We start from the raw sequence: 26,499 nt of genomic DNA, 5'->3' as shown, positions 1-26,499 counted from the left end.
TTTTGGAAGCATAATCCCATCGACCGGGAGGAAAAAAATCAATGGCCTTTAAAGCGGTAACCTTAAAAATCGCATACAAGGAACGGATGTGCCAAAGATCGCAGATTTGAACCACAGCTGGCTAACTGGAAGGGTGGAGAGAGGGGCCTTCCCTGGATACAAGGAGCCCAAGGGGTCATTCTGCTGCTCCTCTTTCTGGCTGTGTGACCCCACCAGTGGGAAGCCGTGGCTTCCTCATAGGTAAATGGACCATATATCACCCACCGCAGGCTCATTTTGGGGGTTAAGCGAGCTCAAGGAAAAGCACTCAAAATTATGAGATGCTTGAATTCATGGTTATTGTGATTTTTATCATTAGCCTCTTGGCATTCCCCAGGGTTCTGGGATGGTCACCAGCCCTCCTCCTCCCACCAGAGCTCCCTCTGCCCGGGTGTCCTGCCCACCCTTGTGGCTTGAGTCTGGAGTTCATGTTTTTTTTTTTTTTTTTTTTTTTTTAACGTTTATTTATTTTTGAGACAGAGAGAGACACAGCATGAACGGGGGAAGGGAAGAGAGAGAGAGGGAAACACAGAATCGGAAGCAGGCTCCAGGCTCTGAGCCATCAGCCCAGAGCCCGACGCGGGGCTCGAACTCGCGGACGGCGAGATCGTGACCTGAGCCAAAGCCGGACGCTTAACCGACTGAGCCACCCAGGCGCCCCTGGAGTTCATGTTTGATGCCAGGCTGCTTCCTCTGGCCAAGGACACCTCCGTCCACTTTTCCGCCGGGCAGTCACGCCGAAAGGGCTTCTCTTTACCCCTTGGTCTGTGCCCCTTGGTCGGCTGCTTTGGAGGGTGACCGTGTCTTCCAGGGGGACCTTCAGCAGGAACCCTGTGCAGGCCGCACAACCTGTCTTGAAGTCTGACCACCCCAGACACCCTCTGGATTTAGTGCAAATCTGCCTGGCTGGATTTTGTTCTATGGGATCAGGCACACAGATGGAAACTCTACTCCATATTGCTATATTGGGAGACTCTGAGCTTCCTGAGGGCCGGCCTGGCAGTTTACTGAGTCTTTGAGCCACGGCTGTACTTGGTGCAGTGCTGAGCACACGTCAGTTGGTTGAGCTGGGTTGAATCCTACAAGGCGAAGTGCTTTGTCAACATAAAAGTCTTTTGTGCATAAGAGAACATTATAGGGGCGCCTGTGTGGCTCAGTCAGTTAAGCGTCCGACTTCGGCTCAGGCGATGATCTCGCGGTTTGTGAGTTTGAGCCCCGCGTCGGGCTGTGTGCTGACCGCTCAGAGCCTGGAACCTGCTTCGGATTCTGTGTCTCCTCCCCTCTCCGCCCCTCCCATGCTCATGCTCTGTCTCTCTCTGTCTCTCAATAATAAACTTAAAAAAAAATTTTTAACTAAAAAAAAAAAAGGACATTATAAAGCAAGGGAAGACTACAGAATGGAAGAAAATATTTGTGAATCACGTATCTGATAAAGGGCTGGTATCCAGAGTATATAAAGAGCTCGTACAGCTCATCAACAAAAAGATAATCAACCCAATAGAAAGAATGGCAAAGGACTTGCACAGACTTTTCTCCAAAGAAGACACACAAACGGCCTGTGGGTGTTCAATGTTATCATTATTTGGGGGGATTTCAAATTGTGTGACTTTCATGCCACTAGAATGGCTACAGTTTTTTTATTTTTTTTTTATTTTATTTTTTTTTAATTTTTTTTTTCAACGTTTTTTATTTATTTTTGGGACAGAGAGAGACAGAGCATGAACGGGGGAGGGGCAGAGAGAGAGGGAGACACAGAATCGGAAACAGGCTCCAGGCTCCGAGCCATCAGCCCGGAGCCTGACGCGGGGCTCGAACTCACGGACCGCGAGATCGTGACCTGGCTGAAGTCGGACGCTTAACCGACTGCGCCACCCAGGCGCCCCGAGAATGGCTACAGTTTTTTTTTAAATGGAAAATAGCAAGTGTTGGTGAGAACGTGGAGAATCGGAACGCTTACACACTGCTGGTGGAAATGCAACATGGTACAGCTGCTGAGGAAAACATTCTGGAAGCTCCTTAGCGAGTCAAAAATAGATTTACCCTATGACCCAGGGATTCCACTCCCAGATACGCACCCGAGAGAAGTGAAAACGCACGTCCACACCAACTGCTGCATGCATCTTCACAGCAGGGTTATCCATAGTGGCCGAAGGGCAGAAACAACCCAAATGTCCATCCCCTGCTGAGTGGATGAACCCAATGTGGTCTGTCCACACAAGGGGATATCATTCGGTCACGAAGTCACATGCCACAACGTGGATGAGCCTCAAAAACATTATGCTAAGTGAAGTAAGCCAGGCACAAAAAGGTCGCAAGGTTCTGTTTATGTGAAACCTCCAGAAGAGGTAAATCCACAGATACAGAAAGTAGATTCGTGGTTGCCAGGGGCTGGAGAAGGGGGTGCAGAGTGATAGCTAATGGGTACAGGGTTTCGGTGTGGGGTGATGGACGTGTTGTGGAATTTGACCCCGGTGATGGTTGTACAACTGAAAAGCACTTTGAGTTTTATCTCAGAAAATGTTTTTAAAAATCTCGAAATGGCCATGAGAAGTATGAAGTCTGACCCCGCGCCCCCCGTGGCCATCTGCAGGGCACTGAGTGGTGCACTCGCAGCCCCTTGAGGGCTCAACCCTTCCTGTCCGAATGAGGCCCCAGCTTCCCGTGGGGTCAGCAGAGGCCGCCTGCCTGGAGCCGGACAAAGGGTTTGTTTATCTTCTGGGAGAATTGAATAGTGATGGCAACAGTGGATCTGCAATCGAGGGGAAGGCCCAGGAACCACCTCACTTACCTCCTTCCCGTAAACTCCAGCCTACACCCTCTCCCTCTAGCCCTCTACCGCCCAGGAAATCTGAGGACAGGAGCCGCCTCCTCTAGGGAGAGAGTCAGAGAGTCAGTGGCCTTGATCTGCTAGTCACTGTCTCACTGATTAGTTGCCGGGAAAGACAGATTCGTTTGGGAAGTGGAACTGGGCAGCAGACAGAGTCATTGCTGAGGCCGTGATGGAGATAATGGCCCCACCAGCCCCCAGGATCTGGTCCTCCTGTAGGATCCCAGGACCACAGAGGACCCCCTGGACCTTCAAGACCCTCCATATGTCTCACACACACACACACACACACACACACACACACGCACACACACACACACGCACACACACACACACATTCAGGGCCCAGGTGGGTGACCGGCTCGCATAACCAGAGACCAACCACCTTGACTCCCAGCCACTTCCCCTGCAGCATCCCCTGCTGTGTATTTGCCTTTTTGCACCGCCCCCGCGCCCCACCCCCACCCCCCACCGGGCAGCAGGTGCAATGGAAGTCCAATGGCAGCATGTGTGCGGAAGGAGGCTGGGGTCCTGGAGGCAAGCAGAGCCGTCTGTTCATTGCACTCCGCTGTTAGCTGTTGAAAGTTGAGAGTCTAGATAGGATCCGTTTGAAAAACTACAATAAGGATTCTGTGGCTAAAATTAAAGACTCGCAAGTCTGTGCCTCAGGGGGCGCTGGGGAAGCAGAGGTGAGGGTGCGGGTTGCCCCAGGGGTGAGAGCGCCCTGCAGGCGGGGCGTAGGCGCTGGGTCTGTGATCCCCCCTCAGCCTCCCTTCGTTCGCCAGCTCCTGTGTGTGTCTCTGTCCGGCTGCTCCTTCTCTGTTTCCGTGTCATGTGCCGAGACTGTCGGGAATGTGTGTGGCGGGACGCTGGGTCTGGAGCGAGGCCCAGAGGCTGGTCAGAGCCCTGCTCTGGCTGGCGTGCGTCTTCTGATCCAGGTCTGGTTTTGCTGCTCGATGGGTTTGTTGTGTGCTTCCAGAAGGCCCTTGTGGTCCGTCCAGACGGGCTGAGATCCACACGCAGCCGCTGCGTGCAATTCTCCCTCCTTGGAATGGGGGCTCCAGAGCTTTAGAGCACAGAGAGACCTGCTCCCCGCTTCCCCCTCGGCCCCGGGATTCTCCCCAGTGAACATCTTATGTTGCCTTATTCTCTCCTCTGCACCGTTTAGGTGGCGAGATGGGAACAGAGAACCCGCAAGCTGAGCAAGGTCTTCCGATCCCCCTACCTGGCCTGCTACTCCCTGGGTGCTGCCATTTTGCTCCTGAACGTGCTGCGCTCGCACTGGTAAGCGCTTCCCGGGCCGACCGGCCGGATAAAGTCCGTTTCCATTGGAGGCATCCAGGGCACCTGAGGGGGCAGCCCCTGCAGGCAGTGTTACGCGGGTGGGTGCATCCAGATGCGGGGAGCGTTGCGTCCGAACGCAGTCACCCCCTCCCTCTCTGGGCCATCAGACTCCCATCCGCAGAGGAGTCCTCGTGGCCCCAGGAAGGCGACCGCGCCACATGCCTGGGGTGCAGGCACGGAGGAGCACCGCGGACAAGGCCAGGTGGTCCCCAGTCTCAATGTGTAGACCAAGCTGCTGCAGGAGTCCCCTCCAGGAAGTGTCAGGGCAGAAGGCAGGTGACACTTGGGGACTGGGCCTCACGCAGGCTTTTTATAGCAAGCTGCTCAGCTCATGTCTGGACCTGACGTGTTACCTTCCTGCCAGGAGAACTCATTCCAGATGATAAAGCGCTGCCCTCGGGCCTGGTGGCGGGAGCTGGTGCTGATGCTCAGACAGGAGGTGCGGTGCCCTGCAGGCCACCCCTGAGCCCGGGGTCCTCCCTCCACTGCTCTGTGAGAACCGCTGTGGGCGCCACACTGGCTCGTGGACTGAACATGGCCCGTGCAGTGCTGGAAAAAATGAGCGATGGCACAGGAGAATTGCAAGGTCCGACTTGTCATGACAGATCAGAAGCCCTGGTGGCCCCGGCCCCCACGTGGGAGCGATCACTGGGGAGCCGAGTGGCGGCTGCTCGCCACGTTCCCCACGCCCTGCCTCCCCCTGTGGGCCCTGGGGAGAGGGATGGCTATCCCAAGGGTCCTGCTCTTCAGAGAGGGCGTGGCCCCTGCCCTGGATTAAATGACACTGGAGACACTTCTCCAGAGAGACCTTATTCCCCGCACAGAGGGGCAAGGGGCTTGGCTCGAGGCCCTGCCTAGGGTGCCTCCAGGCCTGCATGGCCCGTGTGCTGACCAGCTTCCAGGCCCTCTGACCCCAGGGAGCGTTTTCACATTTGTAGTCTCCGAGCAGAGAAGGGTTACATTGTACAGACGAAGAAAGTGAGGCTTGGCAGGAAGCAATGGTTTGTTCGAGGTTTTCCAGCTCACGGAGCCTGATGTGGGCGGGAGACCAGGCTGCTTCACGGTGGACAGCAGCTTAGGGAGAAAAGATCCCATTCACTTAGGAGGTCACACTGCCAGTGCGACCTTGGGCTGGGCTCATGGGTGTAGGAGGGGTCAAGGGAGGGGGGTTGGTCCTATTTGCCTACCCTTGCTGAGTGGGGTGTCGCCCCTTAAAATGGAAGGGGGCCCTGGGCTGCCGTCAGCTGGGCAGGACTCAGTAGCACGTTTGAGCCCAAGCTGAGAGACCAGGCCCCCTCTGGCAGATGGGGGGCTTGCTTCTCTGTGAGTCCTGCCCCAGGGCTGCTCTCTGGATTCCAGGCACACACTCCCGGGGCCGGGAGGAGGGCCGGTCACCGTGGTGAGGCCGAGGAAGGGTAGAGGGCTGGAGAGAACTTGCCCTTGTCCTGGCTCCCTGGTCTCAGTGCATGCTGGGTCCCCACCAGGGCCTGCAGAGAGAGGCCACAGGACGGCTCCGAGGCTCCAGTGCAGCCTGAACACTGAGGAGTGCACCAGACACGTAAACGAGTTGCTCGCTCCTTCTCTCCCCTGGGCCTCACTCACTCTGCTGTGGTCACAGTGCCAGGGTTACAGAGAGGTCTGGGTTTCCCTCCCACCGCGCTCACCCATGGGGATGTGGCTGCCTGGGGTGCTGGGGGCGGGGAGAGAGGGTCTGGCCCAGACAGCCCACTCTTGGCCTTGACCGGCATGTGACCACAGGGCTCCTATGAAATGGGGGGCCTGCCTCCGTCACCTGCACATGCACCCCCGGTGATCCTTCGGTGTCCCTGGCCTGGCTGGGCACAGGCTCAGGTGGGGTGGCCCGTGGGGTTAGGTTGGGGAAGATTGTGGGGTCAGGCCACACCTGTGATGTGGTAGGAAAGAGGGAGCCAGGAGGGGGTCAGAGCCCGGGCAGTGAATTCACGTACCGGGTCGGGTTTCAATTTGCAAGGGGCTACTTTGCCCTCCTGCGCTAACCTCTTTCATTGTGCAGCTGAGACGGATGTCCCTTTGGGTTCCCACTTGGAGGGGTGCTGAAGCAGGGAGAGGGAGGGAGAGGGGAAGGGATGTGGGGAAGGGAGGGGAAGGGGTGGGGGGAAGAGAGGAGAAGGGGCGGGGGGGGGGAGGGAGGGGAAGGGGTGTGGAGGAAGGTGCCCTCCCAGCAGAGAAGCTGTGCAGGCGGCAACAGCCAATTCGTGTCTGCTCCGGTTACGAGACCCGCACTCCCCGTTGGCTGCTGGGCATGTTCGGGCCTCCTGTGCTGCCCACCAGCCTAACTCTCCTGTGGGGTTCCTCCCTCAATTACTCGGAAAACTCAGCCGGCAGGGCGGCCCGAACAGGCTCCTTCCTTGTTCCGCAGCCCCGATCGTGGCGCAGTCCAGCCTTGTTAGCTACTCTCCAGCTTAACTGATTTTTCCCTTTGTTTTCTTCCCTGAGGAGCCTTTGCCCAGAGGGCCTGCAGACACTCTCACCCTTCGGAATGAACGAATGAGTGAATGGATGAATGAATGAATCCCATACCCTCTCTGTTCTGCCTCCCAACTAGTTGTCGAACTAGTTCAGGGGTTGGCAAACGGTGCCCCAAAGGCCCAAGCCCACTAGCCACCTGCCTTTTTACGTCTCACGAGCTCCTCTAGGTGCAGGTGGAATCAGACGGTATTTCCTCTTTTGCGTCTGGCTTATTTCATTTAGCGCAACATCCTCAAGGTTCGTCCCTGTTGGAACACGTGTCAGAATCTGCTTCACAATGCTAAGTGAAATGAGCTAGACACAAGGACTAACGGTGCCTGATTCCGCTCATATGTGGGATCTCAAAGCATCCAACTCATCGAACCAGAGAGTAGATGTGTGGGAGCCAGGCCCCGGGAGTGGGGGAAGTAGGGGGACATGTTGGTTCAAGGGGACAAAATTGCAGTTAGAAGATGAGCAAGTCCTGGAGATCTAATGCCCAGCATGAGGACTATATGCTTAATTCCGTCTCGTATACTGAAAAGTTGCTAACAGAGTAGGTCTTAGAAATTCTCTCTGCACGCGCACACACACACACACACACACACACACACACACACAACCACTATGTGAGGGGATGGAGGTGTAACCCACCTTATTTTGCTAATCATTTTATAACACGCATACATGAAGTCATCGCGCCGTGTGCCTTAACCTCACGCGAGGGGATATGTCAATTCTGTCTCAGTAAAACCAATAAAAAACAAAAGGATTCGCAACTTTTTTTTAAAGACTACCCTTCCTTCTTGAGGCTGAATGATATTCTCTCATAAGCAGACACGACGTGTTGTGTGCCCATCTATCCGGGCACGGACTCTTGGGCCACTGTCACCTGTCGGCTCCCGGACTCGTGCTGCTGTGGACGTGGGCCAGCCCTGCCCTTGATTCTTCCATACCTAGAAGAGCATACGGTAGTTCTGCGGTTGACTTTTCTGGGGAACTGCCATACCGTTTCTCGCTGTTTGACCTTCCCACCAGCCTTGTTCGAGGTTTCTAGTCTCTCCGCACCCTCGCCAGTGGTTGCTATTATTATTTCTTGATAACGGCCGTCCCTTTTTTTTTTTTTAATGTTTATTTATTTTTGAGAGAGAAGGAGCACAAGTGGGAGAGGGACAGAGAGAGAAGACGACACAGAATCCGAAGCAGGCTCCGGGCTCCGAGCTGTCAGCAGAGAGCCCCACGCGGGGCCCGAACCCACGAGCCGTGAGATGGTGACCTGAGCTTAACCCACTGAGCCACCCAGGCGCCCCGATAATGGCCATCCTTAAGGGTGTGGACTGTTTTGATCTGTGTCCCCTGAGCGTTTTTTCACGTGCTTATTGGCCATCTGTCTATCTTCCTTTGAGAAATGTCTATTCAAGTCCTTTGCTCATTTTTAAGTCAGGTTGTTGCTGTTGACTTGTATACACAGCTTCATTTTAAATGGTTCTATAAGTGTCTACATGGTATCCCAGGTTTTGCCTCTCGGCCTACAAAGCTGAAAAATATTTATTTTCTGGCCTTTTGTGAAAAAGTTTGTCAGTCCCTGGACTGGTGGGTGACTAAGATCCCTTCTAACTCAGATCCATAACTGTGTGATTTTCCGTGTCAGGTGTCAGCAAAGTTTTTCCGTAAGGGCCAGATTATAAGTATTTTTGACTCTGAGGGCCATGCGGTCTCTGTTGTAACTACTGGAGACAGCCCGTCAGCATGTAAAGAGTTGAGTGTGACTGCGTTCCAATAAAACTTTATTTACAAGCACAGCCAACGGGGCCAGATTTGGCCACAGGCTGTGGTTTGCCAGCCCCTGCTCTCCATGAAAGGAAAGTCCCATTGCTGTCTTTGGACATCCAGGTCCACCTGGAGGATGACGTCCGGGACCCTGGGAGACGGTGGGAGTCAGAGCAGCCTGGGGGAGGGGCAGGTGCCCTGGGTGGGCCTCAGCTCTGCTCTCGATGGGCTGGCTTTGAGCAGGTCACTGAGGCCGGGTTGGTCTCCTGTCTGAAACGGAGAAGGAGTCCTTGATCCTCTCCCAGGAGGGGTCACCCGTCCCTCACTGACCGGCTCCTCGCCGAGGCTGTGGCCAAGCAGGGGATCCCGGGCTGGGGCAGTGACGGTCAGACCTTCACGCTTCATTCTAGGCAGCCAGTAGGAAGTAGGAGGATCTGTGATGCCTGGATCAGGCAACTTCTCCGGCAAGAGCTAGAAGGCCCCAGGTCCCTGGTCTCCTGACAGGGGTGCCTCCTTCCTGCAGGCCCCCAGCCCAGCACTGCGGGTTCCTAGGAGACCAAGCAGACAGGGCCACCTTCAGACGTGTATACACCAGCAAAGTCCTCTCTGGCTTATTCTTGCATCCGGGGCCTGGGAGAGCTGGGAGGAAGTCCCGCCGTGTCCAGCTTCTTATAGATGATAGCTCCTCAGCTCTCCCTTCTCCCTGGCTTCTCGGTACTGGTGTTGGTGTGGCCCGGGGTCTGTCTTCCGGGCCATGACTTTTCTCTTGGTTGGACTGGCCACCCCAGAAAGTTTCTGGGAGGAGAGAGAGGATGCTCACAGGCAGGACTGTTTTCTGTTCACCTTCCCCACCAGCAGGCTCTTTCCTTCCCCTCTGGCCCTTCTCCCACTGCCCTTCCCTCTGCCAGCTTGGTGATCGGGTGGGTGGGGCTTCCAGAAAGGCTGGTGAGAATCCTGGCAAGACCAGCTCCTGCCCGTAGCCGACAGCCCCCCCACATTATCCCGAGCACCCCTTTCCACACATGGCTTCATTTGATTCTTCGAGATGTGTTCTCTTTTTCTTTTGTCGTAAAATACACATAGCACGACACCTGCCACTTAGCCATTTTAGACTGTATACAGCTCAGTGACGTTTAGTACACTCGTAATGTTGTACAACCACTTTTGGCTAATTCCAGAACTTTTTCACCCCGAACGAAAACCCTGTACCCATGAAACACACGCCCCCTCCCCCCCACCTCACCCCAGGGCACTGGAAAATCTGAATTTGCTTTCCGTCCCTATGGATTTGCCTGTTCTGGACATTTCCAATGTGTCTGTTCTTATCTGTGTGGAAGCCACAGCTTCTGTGGTCGGGGCGGGGCAGGGGTGGGGGGAGAGCAGCAGTGAGGCAGGGTGGGGGGCAGAGAGCACATACAGCACGTGCACGCAACTGAATGGAGCTCAGATCACGTGGCTGTCAAAGCCCTGGGCAGGGGTGGCAAGAGACCACTGAGCAGTGGGTCTGCTGGGTGGTCAGGGCCCCGTGGCCGCTGATGGGGGGCAGGGGGGAGGGCCAGGCATCCTCGTCAGCCGGCCTGCCCCAGCCGGGCAACCAGAAGTGGTCTGGGGGCCTCGGACAGGATGAGTAGACTCCTTATCTGGAGGCCATTAGCGCTGACCTGTTTGTGAAGGAGAGGGAGGCCTGACGGGCTGGGGGGCCTCTGGTGAAGCCCCCTCCCTGCCGGCTGCATCCCCTGCACAGCCAGTCTCAGTGGGAGCCTGGTGGCCTGGAGCCAAGGTGGCAATGTGTGAACAGCCAGGCGAGGCCCGGGCTCCCCGGGGCTGGCACTACAATTGCCTACCTTCCACCAGGATCGGGGCCTCACGGCAGATGTGCAGGTGCACAGGGCCTCAGGGGGCCTCAGGTATATTGATCAGTCCCTCAATGGAGCTGTATTCCAGGACCCTTCAGAATTGCCCGAGGTCTGGTGAAAACAGGGACATGAAAGGATGGGGACAGCGGAGCAGGTGACTTCCACTCGCAGCGTGGGGCGCACCTCCAGCAGAAACAGGGCTGGCGCCGGGGCCAGGGCGCCTTCTCCCCCTCCGTGTGCTAGTTGCCCCGGGGGCAGGTGCACGGCGTGCACGGACTGGCCAGATTGGTGGGTGTCAGCACGTGTGGCTCTCTGTCCCTGTTGCCATCTGTGTGCCAGTCATTCCTGAATCCAGGGCCCTGCTGGAACCGCTCACAGGACGTGGACAGGGCAGGCCCGACGGGCAAGTGGCCACGCAAAGGCGCCAGCAAATGGGGCAGATGGGGACCGTTCACTGCAGTGGAGGGCTGTCAGAGGGTTCCGTGAGAGCGCGGCTGGAAAATGGGGTGGGGCCTCCCTGGGGCTCCCGGGCTGCGGGAGGACTCAGATCCCTGTTGCTGTAGGGCTGCGGTGCTCGGCTCCTAGTGTCCCCACTGCTGCCGGGAATGTGGTCCTCCCCACGGCACAGTGCTCTGACTTCTTCCAGGCCAGCGGGAAAAAGTCTCTTGGACTTCCCTCTGCCCTCCAGGCCCTCTGTGAAAGGTTCCCCAGTACATCCCCACTTGACCAGGGTAATCTCCTTTCCAATGAACTGTAATTACATCTGGAAATGCCCTCACTTAGCCCCATCAGGAAGTGATGCCTTGGTGTTCGGAGGGCAGCCCACACCCAGTGGGAGGAATTCTGCGGGCCGGTACTGGGGAGCCCCTTGGAGGCCTGCCCACCCCGTGGTGGAAAGGAGTTCTAGGCGGCGGGAACAGGAGGAGCAGGTGGGGTCAGCTTTAATTCTGCAGGCTGGGGAAGGGCCTTGGTTAGACGTGGGATATGCAGTGGAGGTTCTCCAGGAGGAGGAGGCTGGGGCAGGAGGCAGGTGGAGATGGAGGCCAGAGCTGGGGAGGAGCCAGAGGTCCACGCAGACTCAGAGTCCTGTGATTGGGCAAGTGACTGACGTGGGAATGAGGGGGTCCCCTCAGACACCTTTCATCTCGAATGCCTAGAGTTCTGTCGTATCCTGCCTGGGCCCAGGGGAGCTGTGGGTGGGGCCTGTGTCGGGACCTTTGGAAGCAGAGACCTGAAGCCCCTCAGTGCAGGTGGGAGAGCTGGAGAACTGGCTGCTGACCAGGAGGGGGGCCGGGGAGTCTGGGTTAGGCTACTCTGAGGCACACGGGGCCTGACTGTTGGATTTCGAGGACGCTGCATCTCAACAGGGTAGGTCCAGATATTGGGGTCAAGGCCCAGGTAGTGGGGGCCGAGGACCTCCAGCTGGCAAAAGCAAAAATAAGGCAAAAATAGGGCCCTGCCCCCAGCACAACCGCCCGCCCACCCCTCTGCCCCCTGAGGCCCACTAAGAGGCTGGTTCTGGCCTGGGCTCCTCCCCTGCCCCACCCCCCCAAGCGCTCTGTTTCCTGATTTGTAAGATAAGACAGACCCTCTCTTGGCTGTGATGGGTTCTGGAGACACTTTGAAAAGGTGATGTGTTCATCAAATGTGCGGGATCAGTACAGCATCATAGCCCTAAATTCTAGACACCTGATGACTTTTCAAGGGGTTATGTAGGAGAACATTTTTGTTTTGTTTTGCTTTAGCACTTGTAGGTTTATTTTATTTACTTTTTTTTTTTAAAGATTTTTTTTTAATGTTTATTTTTGAGAAAGAGAGAGACAGAGCATGAGCAGGGGAGGGGCAGAGAGAGAGGGAGACACAGAATCTGAAGAAGGCTCCAGGCTCTGAGCTGTCAGCACAGAGCCCGACGCGGGGCTCGAACCCATGAACCCCGTGAGATCATGACCTGAGCCAAAGTCGGATGCTTAACCGACTGAGCCACCCAGGCGCCCCTTGTAGGTTTATTTTAATGTGGATTAGGAAAAAAATAAGTCCACGCACCAGACGCCAGCGTTCATGAATCGTTTTGCTCAGCGTGGCTGGACCCTGAGGAGCGCGCTAACCTAAGCCTGAAAGGTAGACTGTGAAGTGAATCGCCGTTCAGGTTCGCCTGGAGAACACGTGAGGGCGTCCTCGAAGGGCAGAAGTTTGTCAGCGCTGGTCAGTTGCAGACAGACATGGCCACCGGCCGGTCTCTTGGCCGAGCCGGGTGCCTGGGGTGTGGTGGGGACACAGCGGGCTGCGACACCCTCTGTCCGCCTCCACTCTGGGTTCCGGGATTTCAGGGGAGCAGAGCACAGACATCCTCAAGTCACACGGGTGACCGAAAGCTCAATCCACGTTTTAAAAATAGAACCCGAGACAAATGAATGAGTCTCTCCACTCCCACCCCCGGTGCAGAATATTTCCAAAGGAAATTGCCTCCTGTTATTTCATTCTATTATGAAGCGTGGCTCATAGAGCCACTCATCCCTCCATTAATTTTCCATAGGGAATGGACTGTGCCTTCCCGGCTTAATGGAGGATCTAGAACACGACGGATCACCTGACTGGGGCCGGGCCCTGCCCTTCCAGGAAACCTGACGCCTGTGGTCCCAGAGAGCCCGTGGGCCAGGCAGTGCACAGGGCATCTGCACAGAACCCTCGGGAAGGGCCTTGCCCGCTTTCTCTGCTGACCCCAGAGAGAATGGCCTGCAGAGCTTTGCGGGGAGTGGGTGCTGAAGGAGCCTGGAAGGTGCTTTCCGCTGGCCCCTTCTCTTCCTCTCTTCCCACTGGAGAAGGCATGGAAAAGGAGCCACACGTGGACAGAGGCCCGGGTCCAGTCTTGGGCAGCTGCCCAGCCGCTTCAGGGCCTTCTGCCCATCACTGGCCCTAGATCTTCCCTTTGTTAGGAATCTCCATCTGCTTCCAAGCAGATGGCTTCTCCTGCAGGGCCATCCCCCTGGGAAGCTGCTCCAGGCCAGCACATCAGCGAGAAGTTTCCATTTTCATCGCTGCCTTTGCGGCATGCGCTCAGAGCCAGGCGACTCACGGGCTTCTTGGAGGATGTGAGTGAATTCTGGTGGAGGAACCAGAGCCAGCCCGGCGCGGAGCCTGAAACCGAGGCCGGATTCTCTGGAACCCCGTATCGGTCCCCTCTGGGCGGTGGCGGGGCTCCCTCGGCCCCCTGGGCCCCCAGTACTTGCCCTCCTGCTGCAGTAGCTGACGATGTCCCCTGCTCTGCTCCTCCCCGCCAGTGACTTTCCACTCACCAGAGCACATTCCAGACGACCCCAGGGCGCGCCCTCTTACGCAGGCTGCTTTCACACCGAGCTCCTGTGCTGGGCTCTGCCCCCAGCCTCAGCCTGGGCTGTTCCTCTTTCTGGAATTCTCTCTCTGCCCTTCTCCTGATGAGTTTCTTCATCGGATCCCAGCTTGAGCCTTGCCGAGGCCTCTCCTAGACCCGTCAGGTGTGCCCGCCCATCCCGTGGCGCCTGGTGCTTTATCACACGGTGTCACCCTGCGTTCACACCTCTGTCCTTCCCACTGTCCGCAAGCCCCATAGCAGAGCCCGGCATGTCTCACGCTCACCAGAGTGTGCACAGCCATCGGTTGCAGCTCGACACAGGGTGATGAGGGGTTACCGTCACCGTCTACAGAGGCAAGAGCCAAGGTTCGGGGCACCCAAGTCTGAAAATCGGTGCCGCTCTTTGCCAGGGGCTCTTTTATTGGGCTGCCATAAGGTGCCCCCCCCCCCCCCCCAGAGCACTCGAGGCAGATGGGTATGCTGGGCTGGCCAGGGGGTGCCCGCTCTGCCTCATTTCCCTCGGTTTGGGGGCCAGGGGGCACCTCAGGCAGGGAGGAACAGGTGCTAAACCTGCCAGGGGCCAGGTGGGGGGTTCACTCGAGCCCACAAGAGCACAGAGGCCTGAGCATCACCCCCACCCACCCCACCCACCTACGTACATACTCCGTCTCTGCTGGGTGTGCAGGTGAGCCCCACTCGGGGTGGGGCGGTCAGCCTTACCAGAGCCCGCGCCCTCCTACACACAGGAGAGGTGGGGAGGGTGCTGAGGCTGGGCGGGAAGCTGCCTGTTCCACGGCCTCAGCTGCTGGGTCTGCAGGGCTGAAGGTGTGCCTGCGTCACGGGGCTGCCCAGAAGGTGAGGGCTGCTGGTTTCCCAGAAAGTCAGGTGAGGGCAGAGAGGGGTGGGGCATGGGTGTGGTGACCACGGACAACAACAGGGTGTGCATGACCCTGAGCCGATCCCAGCGGCTTAGCCTGGACCTTCGGGGTGACCCTGAGCCTGAGCGGCCGGAAGGCTGAGGGAGGGCGGTGGTGGGTGGAGAGCCGGGGGCGTGGGCAGCGTGACCGGTGTATAGGTGTGCTTTGACATACGTGTGCCACTGATTGACAGGTCACCATGCTGGCCTCTGTGTGCAGCGGGAAGGGGAGGGAGTGGGTAGCGGGTGCTGCTTTTCCTCCACTTGATGTGAACCATAACCCGTCCTGTCTGGTGCGTGCCAGGTGCCTGGGAGATACTTGAGCGAAGCAGAAGCAGCCTCTGTTCTCTAAGAGCTGAAAGTAGTTGGGGAAGAGAGTTCGAAGGGGGTGGTTTTTAGCTCAAATCAGGATGGTTTTATGATAATTTGAGTTTCCCAGTGGAATGAATGAGTGAGGATGGTGAATTTGTTCTGCTTGAAAGAGACTTGCAAACAGAGGTACCTTGTGACGGATGGATAGATACAGGATAGACTGATGGATGGATGCATGGGTAGATGGATGGGTGAGTGGATGGATGGGTTGATGGAGGGATAGATAGATAGATTGATGGGTGGAAGGATGGGTGGAAGGATGAATGGATGGAGGATAGACTAATGGATGGGTCGGTGGAAGGAAAGATGATGGATAGAGGATAGTTGGATGAACGGATGGATGGATGGATGGAATGATGGATGGACAGAGGATAGACTGATGGATGGGTGATGGGTGGATGATGGAAGGATGGATGGATGGATGGATGGATGGATGGAGGATAGACTAATGGATGGGTCGGTGGAAGGAAAGATGGATGGATAGATAGAGGATAGTTGGATGAATGGATGGATGGATGGATGGATGGAATGATGGATGGACAGAGGATAGACTGATGGATGGGTGATGGGTGGATGATGGAAGGATGGATGGATGGATGGATGGAGGATAGACTAATGGATGGGTAGGTGGATGGATGGAAGGGTGGATGGATAGAGGCTAGATAGGTGGATGGATGTGTGGGTGGGTAGGTAGATAGTGAGCTGCCCAGCTAAGAGGTACCTAGTAAAGAGTGAGTACAAGCAGTTGTCCTGCATGAGGCAGGAGAGCCCCATGTCTGTTTCTGAGTGTTATGATCATGGGGGAGTGGGAATTATATGTTAGTGGTACACGCATGCACTTGCTCCCACGCACATCATTTCCTTTGAGTATGCCCCCCCCCAGTGCCAGCTCCCACTAGTGAGGCAGACCCTGAACCTTGCTTCTATGCATTACCATGAGCCCAGTCACTTTGCCCTGCCTGCACCATACCTTCCCACCTTCAGTAGCCAGTTGGAGAACCTGAACTTCCAAACCCACGAGCCCAGTCCCTTCCCCCCTGTTTTCATCACTTGCCATTTAACAAGGCCTCCAATGGCTTGGCCCCAAAAGGAGCTTGGTGGGGGCATTTCAGAGGTGAAAGGAAGACATTAAGGGGCCTCTGAGGTGCCACCTGGGATGCAGCCAGCCCTGCCCAGGGACTGTGGAGGCCGCAAAGGGGGCAGAGTGTGCCCCAGGCTTCTGGGCACTGTGTCCACTCTAGGGGCGTGCGATGCCACCCACCACACGCACGCTCTGCCAAGTGCAAGGGCACGTGAGCACAACCAGGGGCATGCATCTTTCCTGATTTGAGCCACATTTGCCTCTGAAGTACTGGTTCTAACTGGACAGGAATCAGAGTTTGCAAACTGGTGGTCTCTGGTCTGAATCGAGCCCCCTGTCACACGGGAGTCTAAAGCAGTTATTGTTGCCTATTGCTAATAATTAGAGTATTTGACATACAAGTCATGATTTCTGGCTTCTTAAAAAAATAAATTTAGGAGGGCCCAGGCTTCTCATTCTGGTCACTTCTCTGGTGGCAGGAGGGGGATGGGGGCTGCAGGGGCAGGACGGTGCTCTCCAGGAGCACCACAAGCCACCTGCAGCCTACCTCACTCATTTGGGTTACCGGCCTGGCCCCAGCAGGCTCTGAGACCCCTGGAATGGCTATTCTGGGGGTCACCTGGGAGACAGAGGGGGGGAAGGCTAGGGGAGCCCCTCTCCCCGGCAGTGATCTCCTGACTCTCCCCCCAGCTTCACGCAGGCCATGCTGAGCCAGCCCAAGATGGAAAGCCTGGATAACCCCACGGCCTACCGCGTGGGCCTTGCGCTCCTGGGAATAGGCAGCACGTTTGTGCTTTCCAGCTTCTTTGCACTGGGCTTCACCGGGACCTTCCTAGGTAAGACCCCGAGGACTGGGGGGCAACGAGCGGACGTACCCTGGGCTCAGTGGGGAGCAGGGGCTGGGTGGGCCGACCTCCCTGCCCTCTGTGACATCTTCGTGGGGTGCACGGGAGGACCTCGCCACCTTCTTGCTCTGCCACTAACTCTGGGGCTCAGGGCGCCTTCCCTCCACCAGGCCTCTGCCTGGTCAGCTTGGGAAGCTGGGCTCTCCTATCTCATCCAGCTGGTTGGCCGCCAGGCCAGGTGGGATTCCCGCTGGCTGCATTTGGGCCCCAAGCCAGGGCTGGTGCGGGTCTGGATCGGGTGTGGCATAAGGGGGTGCCGTTCCTGCTCTGCATTTCCCACTGCCTACGGCTCAGGTGCTTTTGGGCCGGGAGCCCAGTGCTGTCCTAGCTAGAGGTCCTCATGACCTCAGCAGCTTCTAGCAACTTGGAAGCCCAAGGAAGAGAGCAGCCGGGGAGGCTGGAGAGCAAGGGCAGTCTTGGGGCCGGGAACGGAAAGGAGGCGGCGGCCCACAGAGGGGGCCCAGCAGGCAGCCGGCATGTGGGAGGTGCCCACCCCTCTGATGGGCTGATCCGGGGGTTCCCGGGTCCTCGCCAATCTCAGCCCCCAGCCCACTTCATAGACCTGGCCTCAGTTTCCTCCAGTGCCCAGGGCTGTCCCCGGCACCCTCCTGGTTTGCCTGGGTCTCTCTATCCACAGTCGCCTGGGGCCCCGGGGTACTGCGGGCTGCAGCGGGGAGCCTGCAGCTCTGAAGGAGCTTGTGTTCACAGGCGGACGAGACCTCTGGGAGCGGCGTGTGCAGGAGGCCTGTGCCGAGGCCCGGCCTGGGCCCTGTTGGGCACCTGTGGCAGTGGGGCCCGCAGGTGGTTTAGCGCCTCGTGCTCAGGCCAGAGCTTTAGGATGCCTTTAGTGCTAGGGGAGGGGCACGTAGGCGGGAACCTGGGAGGAGAAGGTGGGAGCTCCTGGGTCTGCCAGGTGGGGGTGGGGCACTGGGCCAGTGGGAAGGAGGCCTGAGAGCAAATAGCAAGTTCCGGGACAGAATGGCAGGCAGGTTGGCCGGGGTGTGTGTGTGGGGCGGTGGTGGTGGCGGCGGGGGTGGGGGGAGAGGCAGTCAGGCGAGGGCTGGAGGTCGGGTGGGGCCACATCACATGTGTCCCCTAAGGCCATGCAGGAGCCCGAGGCTTCACTCCTGGGCACGTGGAGGCCATAGGAGGGCTTGGAAAGGTCTCATCCCAGCAATGAGGAGGTTGGACTGGCTGGATAGTGAGGTGGGGACAGGGAGGAGGTGGGGATCACGGTGTAGGCGTCACAGAGCCGGGGCCAAGGGCCACAGAGGGAGGAGGGCCGCCGTCCTGTCCAGCCCAGGTCCTGGAAGACCAGGAGTGAATAGCCCCGTGGCATGCGGGCCTGGCACAGGTGTGGGCACAGAGCTGGGAAGGAGCCGGTGGAGCCCCGGATGGCGTGCGGGGCAGGACCTGGTCAAGGCCGTGTGAGGCGAATCGCCCAGAGGAGCCAGGCAGGGTGGGCGGGCAGTGGGAAGGAGCCTGACAATAGCAGTCACCGGCGGCACACCGCCACCCGGAAGAGACGGCCGGGAAGTGCCGCTGGGCTCTGGATGTAGGGCACAGCGGCCACTTCCCTCCTGTGAGTCAGCCCCAAAGCGGGTTTCTGTGCCATCCGCCTCCAGGCCCGCAGCCCCATTTCCTGCCTCCTGGGAAGAAAGCCTTCCGCAGCCCCCGGGCAGCTCCTGTGCCCCCCGCACCCTTTGTCCCCAGACAGCGGACTCCTCTGCCTGCCCCTGCCCTGCTTCTGCCTCGGATGAACAGCACCGTGCCCGTGGCGGTGTGGGCTGCCTACCGGCCAGTGCCAGAGACCGTGTCCCTGTGCCTCTTGGAGCGGCCTCAACGTGAGGCCTCGTCACCCGTGTCTCGGAGGGGTGGAGGATAGGCCTGTCCGGGGTCGGCCGTCTGATGGTCGCACTCTCCACTGCGACCGGCTGCTCTGGGCTGGCTGCAGGCCGTGGTGGGCAGCTGGGGTGGAGAGGCAGAGCAGGCCCCCTGGATCCCTGGGGTGGGAGGAGCTCACCCAGGCCCCTACTGGGTGAGAGGGGAGGATCTGGGGGCAGAAACACTGGGTAGCAGGCAGGGAAGGGCCTCTTGCAGGAGGTGACATCAGCTGAGGGAGAAGTGCCGAAGGAGGAAAGATGCTCACTAGACAGAGAGCAGGGAAAGGCATCCCAAGCAGAGGGAACAGCATGTGCAAAGGCACGGGGGAAAGGAGCAGATAGGGGTGTGGGAAGGCTCAGTGCCTTAGCCCTATCAGGACCCTGTGCCCTGTGAGGTGTCTGCATGCTGGTGACCCGAGTGGACCCACTGCTTGGGGTGTCCCTTGACCCAGTACGCTGTACAACCTGCTCCTTGGCTGGGCTGGAGCCTCCTGGAGGGCAGACCTGTGGTGCCCACTCTGGGGGCCTCCCTCAGTAACTGCGCAGCCAGGCTGTGACCCTCCGGTCCTGCCCCAACTTGTCCACAGGCGATTACTTCGGGATCCTCATGGAGGCAAGAGTGACCACATTCCCATTCAACATCCTGGACAACCCCATGTACTGGGGCAGCACGGCCAATTACCTGGGCTGGGCCATTATGTGAGTATCGGGCCTTCCTGCCCGCCCTCCCTGCCTCCTGAGGAAGACGGGCCAGCCTTCTGTCATCTGTGGAGCCGAGGTGTTCCTTGGGACTTTCTTCTCCATGGAAACAAACAACATCCTAGAACACAACTTTCTCTTGAAGGGCCGGAGAGGCGGGGCTCCCAGGCCATAGGCAGAGCTCGGATGCTCAAAAGCAGCCGCGAGCCAGTAGGTAAATGAATGGCTGTGGTCGGGGACCAACACCGCTTCATTCTTGGACACTGTAATTTGAATTTCATAGAATTGTCATGTGTCGTGAGATAGTCTATTCTCTCTTTTTTTTAACCATTTAAAAATGTACAAATCATTCCTGGCCCACACACCACAGACTGCCAACCCTGTCCTGGAACATTAGGGCCGGCAGGTCCCGAGTGACCGCCAGGGCTCATGCTTCACCTTCACGCTGTCCAGAGGCCCCAGGTGGCGAGGCATAGGGGGCGCTGTGCGCTCTGGGCCTCAAACCACGCCCCCCCCCGGAGCACTTCCTGTTTGTCCATTTTCTGCGTTAGGGCTTCTTCCGTGGGCAGTTTTTCAGCAGAAAGCGTTCTGCTTTTATTGGGCGCTCGAAACCACGTGCCTAGAATGTTGCAGGTGCTCCCAGAGACCAGAAAGGTTCCAGGACACCAAGGGACGAGTCTCAGATGGTGGCGTGTCGGGAGCGGGATGTTTCCTCGCGACCCCTGCCTTCAGGTGCAGCCCAGATCGGAGCCCTGGGCTCTGAGCGCAAGGCGCTAGAGGGGGACCTGTGGGTCTGGCAGGGACCTGTCCCCCTGCCCCAGCCCAGCCCCTCTCACCTGACTCAGGCAGTGGGAAGGTTCCATGCCCCTAGATTCCCTCAGGCCACAGAACATCTCCCTAGGCCCCACCCTGCAGCCTCTTGATTCCCGCCGGGGCCGGCGCACCCAACATTCCCTCCCTTTTCCGTTCCTTTCGTCTGAGAGCTCCTTAGAGATGCGCCATTGCCTGGGGCTGCCAGACGCTGACCCGGCAGGGCTGCTCCAGGCCTCCTGCAGCCCATCTGTCTCCCACCAGGGGCCCCACGGCTGGGGGAGCCCTGGTGGGCCCCAGGGCAGCAGGATTCCTGGGGGCACTGGGCACCAGGGCCTCCTGCTGTCTCCGGGCCCCCACCTTCCCAACCTCCTAGCCCGAGTGGGACACCCCACTCCCCAAGGTGCACAGCCGGTTCCCTAGGGCCAGCCCTGCCATCACCTCAGGCTCGGGGCCAGGCATGTGGGTCAGTCTGGACCTCAGCCTCCCCGTCTGCAGAAGGAGAGGATCCTTTCTACACAGGGCTGTTAGGGTGTCAAGGTCAAGAGTGTGAGAGCACGTGGAAAGTGGGGAAGTTTCGTGCGGGTGTAATGGAGAAGGGGTACCCGCTTGGCTCACACCCCAGGGCCCAGTGTGGGGGCTGTCCCGGGGGGTGCAGGCCCCTGCCCCCTGGCTCCATCCTCCTGGGCCTCCTCCCCAGCTCCTCGGGTGCCTAACTTATGGGTGGGGAGGCTCTGCTCACTCCAGGCTCTGCTGGAGCACCCAGACAAAGAGACAGGGTGAGGCCCTGGGCGGAGGAGAGTGGGCAGGGCAGAGGGTCTCCGCACGGTGCACACAAGTCCCGGGGCCCCCAGCCTGGGACTTCTGTGAAGGAGGTAGAGCGGGGGTCACAGAGCCCACCTGGGGCCGTGTTCCCTGCTGGCTCCCGGGCTCTGTGTGGCCCCATGAACTAGTTTCCCTCTCTCCTCCCGGCCACCTGGATGCTGTAGCCCGGCCCCTGTGGAGCCTCTGGGATCAGAGGTAACTGGAAAAAGCGGGACCAGCTGGACAGCAGATGCACCCGGGCTCCTCTGTGTGGCAGTCACCAGCAGGGAGCCTGTGAAGGGTCCCCTAGACCCTCCACGTGCAGCTGGGGGTTGGGGGGCCCTGGACCCGTTTCTAGAAAACACCCTGAGAACACTGTCACTGGAGGGCAGGCAAAGCATTTGTCCCCCCCTCCCCCCCCCCCCCCCCACCCCCACCCTGCCGGAACATCGTCCTCTGCAGAAAAGGACATGCTTGGCCACCCGGGCAAGTCTGAGAGAGAGCCTGGACGTTCTTTTCATCCCTGCTACGTCCTGAGCCGGGGGCCGGGGACATGAAAAAAGGGAGCGTGGGCCCCCTTTGGAGGACCGAGCCCTACCGGCCGGACAGGCGGTCAGCCGGCGGTCATCGGGTCAGGACCGGGACGGCGGGGGCCCTGGTCCGAGAGAGAAGGCCGGGCGCGGGAGCTGATAGTGTGTTCTCCACAGGCACGCCAGCCCCACCGGCCTGCTGCTGACTGTGGTTGTGGCCCTCATCTACATGGTCGCCATCCAGTACGAGGAGTGAGTAGGCCCGCCGTCACACACAAGGAGTGTGACCGGCCGAGCGGCCGACAGGAAGCTCAGAGCGGACCCAGTGGGGCCTGGGGGGCCGGGCAGGCGGTGACGCGGCAGCCCGGGCCTCCTGTCCACGCTGCCGTGGGGGGCACGGCCTGGGGCGGTGGCATCACCCCCGAGACCTGCTGATGGAGCCCCTCCCCCTCCCCACAGGCCCTTCACCGCTCAGATCTACCAGCAGAAAGCCTCCTCGTCCCGCAAGAGGAGCTGACCGGGCCTGTGGCCACTTCACTGAGGGTCTGCCGCCCCGGCCTGCCCCGAGTGCCAAGCCCTGCGGTGGGGAGCAGAGCGCCTGGCCGCGGCTCCGTGTTTGCGCCTGATGAGGGCCGCTCAGTGCCTTGGAAACCTCTGCCTCGGGGGCCCTGGACATACTGCCGTTTGGCCACTGAGCCCCCAGCCTCGCTGCCCCCAGAACATCCTAACTCAACAATAAAGGCACCCTGACGCCAGCATCCCCTTGGGCTCTCTGTCCGGCCAGGTGGGGATGGGGAAGGAGTTTGGGGCTCCTGGGAAGGGAGCATTCCCCTGAGGGCTCCAGGCCAGGCTGGTGTGGCCCTCCTTCTGCCTGAAGCCTCTCAACCCTGAGGCCAGCGTCACCATCCGCACTCGGCAGGGCAAGGACTTGCCCAGATGTTTGAGCTTCCTGTGCCTCCCGTCTCACCCCCTGCCCCAGCACCCCGTCTTCCGTCCCTTTCCTTTGGGGAGCCAGCCCAGCCTCCAGGTGGAGGTGTCCTCATACGACCCAGCAGCCCCACACGCCAAGGAGCTCCCAGCCTCTGTGAGCTGCCGTCAGAGACTGAAACACATTATGCTGAAAATGTAAATGGTGACATGATGGTACATGGTGGGGGTGGGAGCCTGTCGTCAGCCAAGGAGATCGGGGTGGGGGGCCCTCTGAGGAGGGGACATTTGAGCTGAGACCCAAATGAGCAGGGGGAGCAAATGGGAGGATTCCAGGCAACGAGAAGGGTGAATGCAAAGGCCCTGTGGTCAGAACAAGCAGCAGGCTGTTTAAGGACCCAGCTAGTGAGGAGCATCAGCCAGGAGGTGCTGGGCCCCGTGGGGTCGGGCCAATGAGTGGGCCCAGTTGGCAGCCCCCTGGGGCATTTGCAGAAAGCTGGGCTGTGACCCTCATGCTCTCTGAACCCCAAGCCACCAGGTCCAGCCCAGATGAGCTGGCCTTGGAGACATCATCCTTGTGCGGTGATCTGAGGGCTAACAGAAAAGCCCAAATGTGGTGACAGCGCAACCCCCTTTGGCCTATGAGGGGCCTGGCACTGGATGGAAATATCATGCCCCTGAAGGCTGACGTGGAACGGGCTGTGGGAAGGGACCGGTGAGGCTAACGTGCTCCCCCAGAGCTGCTAGCAATGCTTGAGCCTGCAGGGGGAGGGGAAGGGCCGGGCCGGCTGGACCTCGGACATTCGGCAAGCACCTGCTCTGGGGCCCCGCCCCTCACTGGCTGTATCTCGAGACTACCACACGGGCTGGGGTCACCCCCGTCTGGCAGCATAGGCTCGGTGACCTGTCCCGGAGGCGCAGGTCTGTCCCACCCCAAGCTCACACTCCCTCTCTCCCGCTGAGGTGGGAGGCGTCGAGGAGAGGTGGGGGATCCCGATGCCATGGGGTCGGGGTTCCCGGATGGAACCGGAGGTCCTGGGCCCAGCACCCAAGTCTCCTTTCACCCCCCCACCCCCCGGGGTGAACTCAGCATCTCTGGTTAATGCTGACATTTCTCTCCTAATCCCTCGTGAGCCTCAAATCACCAGAGGAGCAGGCCATGTGATCACGTGGGGCCTGTTGGTCAAGCCTGGCTGTGGAGTCTAGTGGACAGGGCTGGCCGGCCCCTCCTCCTGGCCCCAGGCTTACCTGCAGGCCGCCAGCCCTCCAAGGACACAGGATCCGCCTTTCCCTCATTCGTGCTGGGAAACTGCCGTGAGCCCAGACTCCACCTGCCCACGGGCTCTTAAAGCCCCAGCCCCCCACTCTGTAAAGGGGCCACCGTAGCCATGCCTGCCTCGTGAATGCACCTACCGCCCAAGCAGTACAGGCTGGGCCTCCCCTGTCACCCAGGGAGCTCCTTGAGCCCTTTTCTTTGGTTTCTGGAATCCAGAGTCTATCTCAGTCCTTGAGGGCCCACAGGAGGCATCTAGTCTGATCTTACCCGATGCTTCAATCCCTGCTTCTGCTGGCATACCCCTAAGAGCAGGGAGCTTACTCCTCCACAGGTCCCTCTGCACACATAGCCTTTAAGGATATGCTGCCCCCACCCCCACCCCAATGTCAGGGCAGAACAGAAGCCCCAGGTGTCCTGACCCATGGGTCCACACGGCTGTGGGAGGAGGGGCCCAGGGTGGGGCCAGAGACATGTGCTGAGCTGGCTCCCCTGAAAGGGTCTGCTGTAAAGGGAGTAGAGCTCAGGCTGCCAGACAGCTGTGATCTGGGCTTGATGAAGGCAGCCTGTCCGAGGGGAACACCAGCTCTTTTTTGCCGTTCTCCCGTTCAGGTGGCGGCTGTGGACCAGGGTGACATAGGACACCTTTGTGCAAGGGGCTGGCGGGGATGGGCTCCGGCTGGCACGACAGCGTTCTTTCGGGAAACAGCCACTCACCTCCACCCCTGACGGGGGCCTGCCCGGCGCTCTCCTCGAATAGCTTTTCAAGGATGCCTACACTGCTCTTTACCATCAGGCCCTGCCGTGTTGCAGATTTCTTGCCTTGGGGGCCAGCTGTCCACTGTCCAACGTGCCCTCACCGTTTGGTCAAATATTTTTAAAAGTTCCCATTTCACTTTGAGCAGGAAAATTGCTGCCCTGCCAGTAAATGATATTTACAAGCAGGCTCAGCCTCACAAATGCTGTTTGTTGCTTTATGACCAAACACACAGAAAAGGAAATCATTTGTAACCGTTGTTAACCTGGGCAACATAAAAACAAGGCTTGGGCTGGCGGGACGTGGGCGGTGGGAAGCTGGGAAGCTGGGGTGGGGGGAGCAGGGGAGGTGTGCACATGTCCCCCCTTCCCCCAGCGCGATGCCCAGAATGTCCACGGGCGGACCAGACAGGCTGATGGTGATGTGTGTCTTGCCTGACCACAGGGCTCACCTATTGAAAATATGTCCCCACCCCAGGACCACTCGGGTTCAGTCAGCCTGTGGCAGGGCCTTGCCGTAAAGTCACCAAGGCCACCCCGAAGAACAGAAAAGCGTAATTCAATTAACGAAGAGCTTGGCGGTGGGCAGGGGCGGGTGCCTGCCTCAGAGTTGGCCTCATTCCTGTGAGGTGTGGGCATTAAGGGGGGGGGGGGTCCAGCTTCCAGTTCCTTTCGCTCAGCTCCTTTCTGAAGTTCCAATGCTTCAAAAACATCAGCATGTGTTACTTTTGTAACAAAGAGGTAGGCCTTTGCAAAAAAAAAGCCAGAAAAGAGGCAGCCCAAACTAGCAAGCCTCACCCCTGCTTGCTCCCTGGGGGAGTGAGGCCCCACGGGCCACGCACAGTGGTGGGCAGGTGCATAGGCTTTGGGGGACATCCATTTGGGGAATGAATGACCAATGCGCTCAGGGCTTAACTCGGCGCACTTAGGACAAGTCATAACCTGGCATCTGTGAGGTGGGGTGACGTGCCCAGAAAGTACCGGGGATTGTGGCTGAGAGCCCAGGCTGGGCCCAGTACCTGCCACTCGCGCTTACCAGCTGGAGGGGGCTGGGTGCACGATGTCAGCACCAACCTTGACATATGCCCTGGGATGGGGGAGGGAGGCTCTATCCAGGCTGGGTTCCACCCACTGGATCTCCTTAGGGAGAGCTGGGTTCAAATCCTTGACCTTGCCGCCCTTGAGCCTCTGCTCATCACGGTGGCCTTCCCAGGAGTAGAGGCCACCTCGACTCTGGCCCCCTGGCACGGGCCATCAGGAAGGAGCCAGAAGCCATTGGATTTCAGAGCCCAGCTGCCCATACGGCGCCTTTGCGGGAGGCAGAGGGAGGGCCCCTCATCTGGGGGTGACGTGAGCCCCTCCCGTGACCACCCCTGCTGGCATCCTTGTCTGGTCCCTTTCTGTGGGGAAAAGCCCTGCCCCACTGTCCGCAGCGGCCCTGCGTGCAGGGCACCGGCTCAGTTCTTCCTCACCTCAGATGGGGAGGGCAGGGTCAAGAGGGGTGGGGGGACCCAGTCCAGCTGGCCTGTCACATAACTCCTGCATAAAGGACACCCAAGGGGTGAGCCCTCGGGTGCTCCTCTTGTGATACGTGCTTTCGAACCCCCTCATCAACAGGAGACACGAGGCCTGGGGACAAGTGTGGAGGGGGTGGGGCTATGGGGGGTGTACTCTGAGAAAAGGGCCACGGATGTCCCACGGTGGGGGACAGAGCCACAGGAGGGGCGCCGTCGGTGGTTAAGAGCCAGGACCGCCAGTTCCCTGGGTTCAAGCCCCAGCCCCGCAGTCTCAGTTTCTCCGTCTGTAAAATACAGACAGTAATAGCTCCTGCTCCTTAAGGCTGCCAGAAGCAACCATGTAAAAGTGCATGGCACAAAGAAACCTTCTTCTGG

General features: G+C 58.8%; 1 protein-coding gene across 4 annotated transcripts in view; it reads left to right on the top strand.

Annotated features, from left to right (window-relative positions):
• Nucleotides 1-22,409, top strand: part of PEMT (phosphatidylethanolamine N-methyltransferase) — an 82,889-nt gene extending 60,480 nt beyond the window's left edge. For all 4 annotated transcript variants that reach the window (XM_053892429.1, XM_019413262.2, XM_053892428.1 and 1 more), the window contains 5 exons: nt 4,035-4,150; nt 16,711-16,856; nt 19,396-19,507; nt 21,829-21,903; nt 22,111-22,409. In XM_053892429.1, coding sequence (XP_053748404.1) covers nt 4,035-4,150; nt 16,711-16,856; nt 19,396-19,507; nt 21,829-21,903; nt 22,111-22,168 — 507 coding nt within the window. In that variant the 3' untranslated portion in view covers nt 22,169-22,409. The remainder of the gene's footprint in view (nt 1-4,034; nt 4,151-16,710; nt 16,857-19,395; nt 19,508-21,828; nt 21,904-22,110) is intronic.
• The last annotated feature ends 4,090 nt before the right edge of the window (nt 22,410-26,499 follow it).

The sequence above is a fragment of the Panthera pardus genome, unplaced genomic scaffold (assembly GCF_024362965.1).
Source record: "Panthera pardus isolate Hobbes unplaced genomic scaffold, ASM2436296v1 HiC_scaffold_3, whole genome shotgun sequence".
Classification (NCBI taxonomy): domain Eukaryota; kingdom Metazoa; phylum Chordata; class Mammalia; order Carnivora; family Felidae; genus Panthera; species Panthera pardus.
This window is presented reverse-complemented; position numbering and strand designations above follow the sequence as displayed.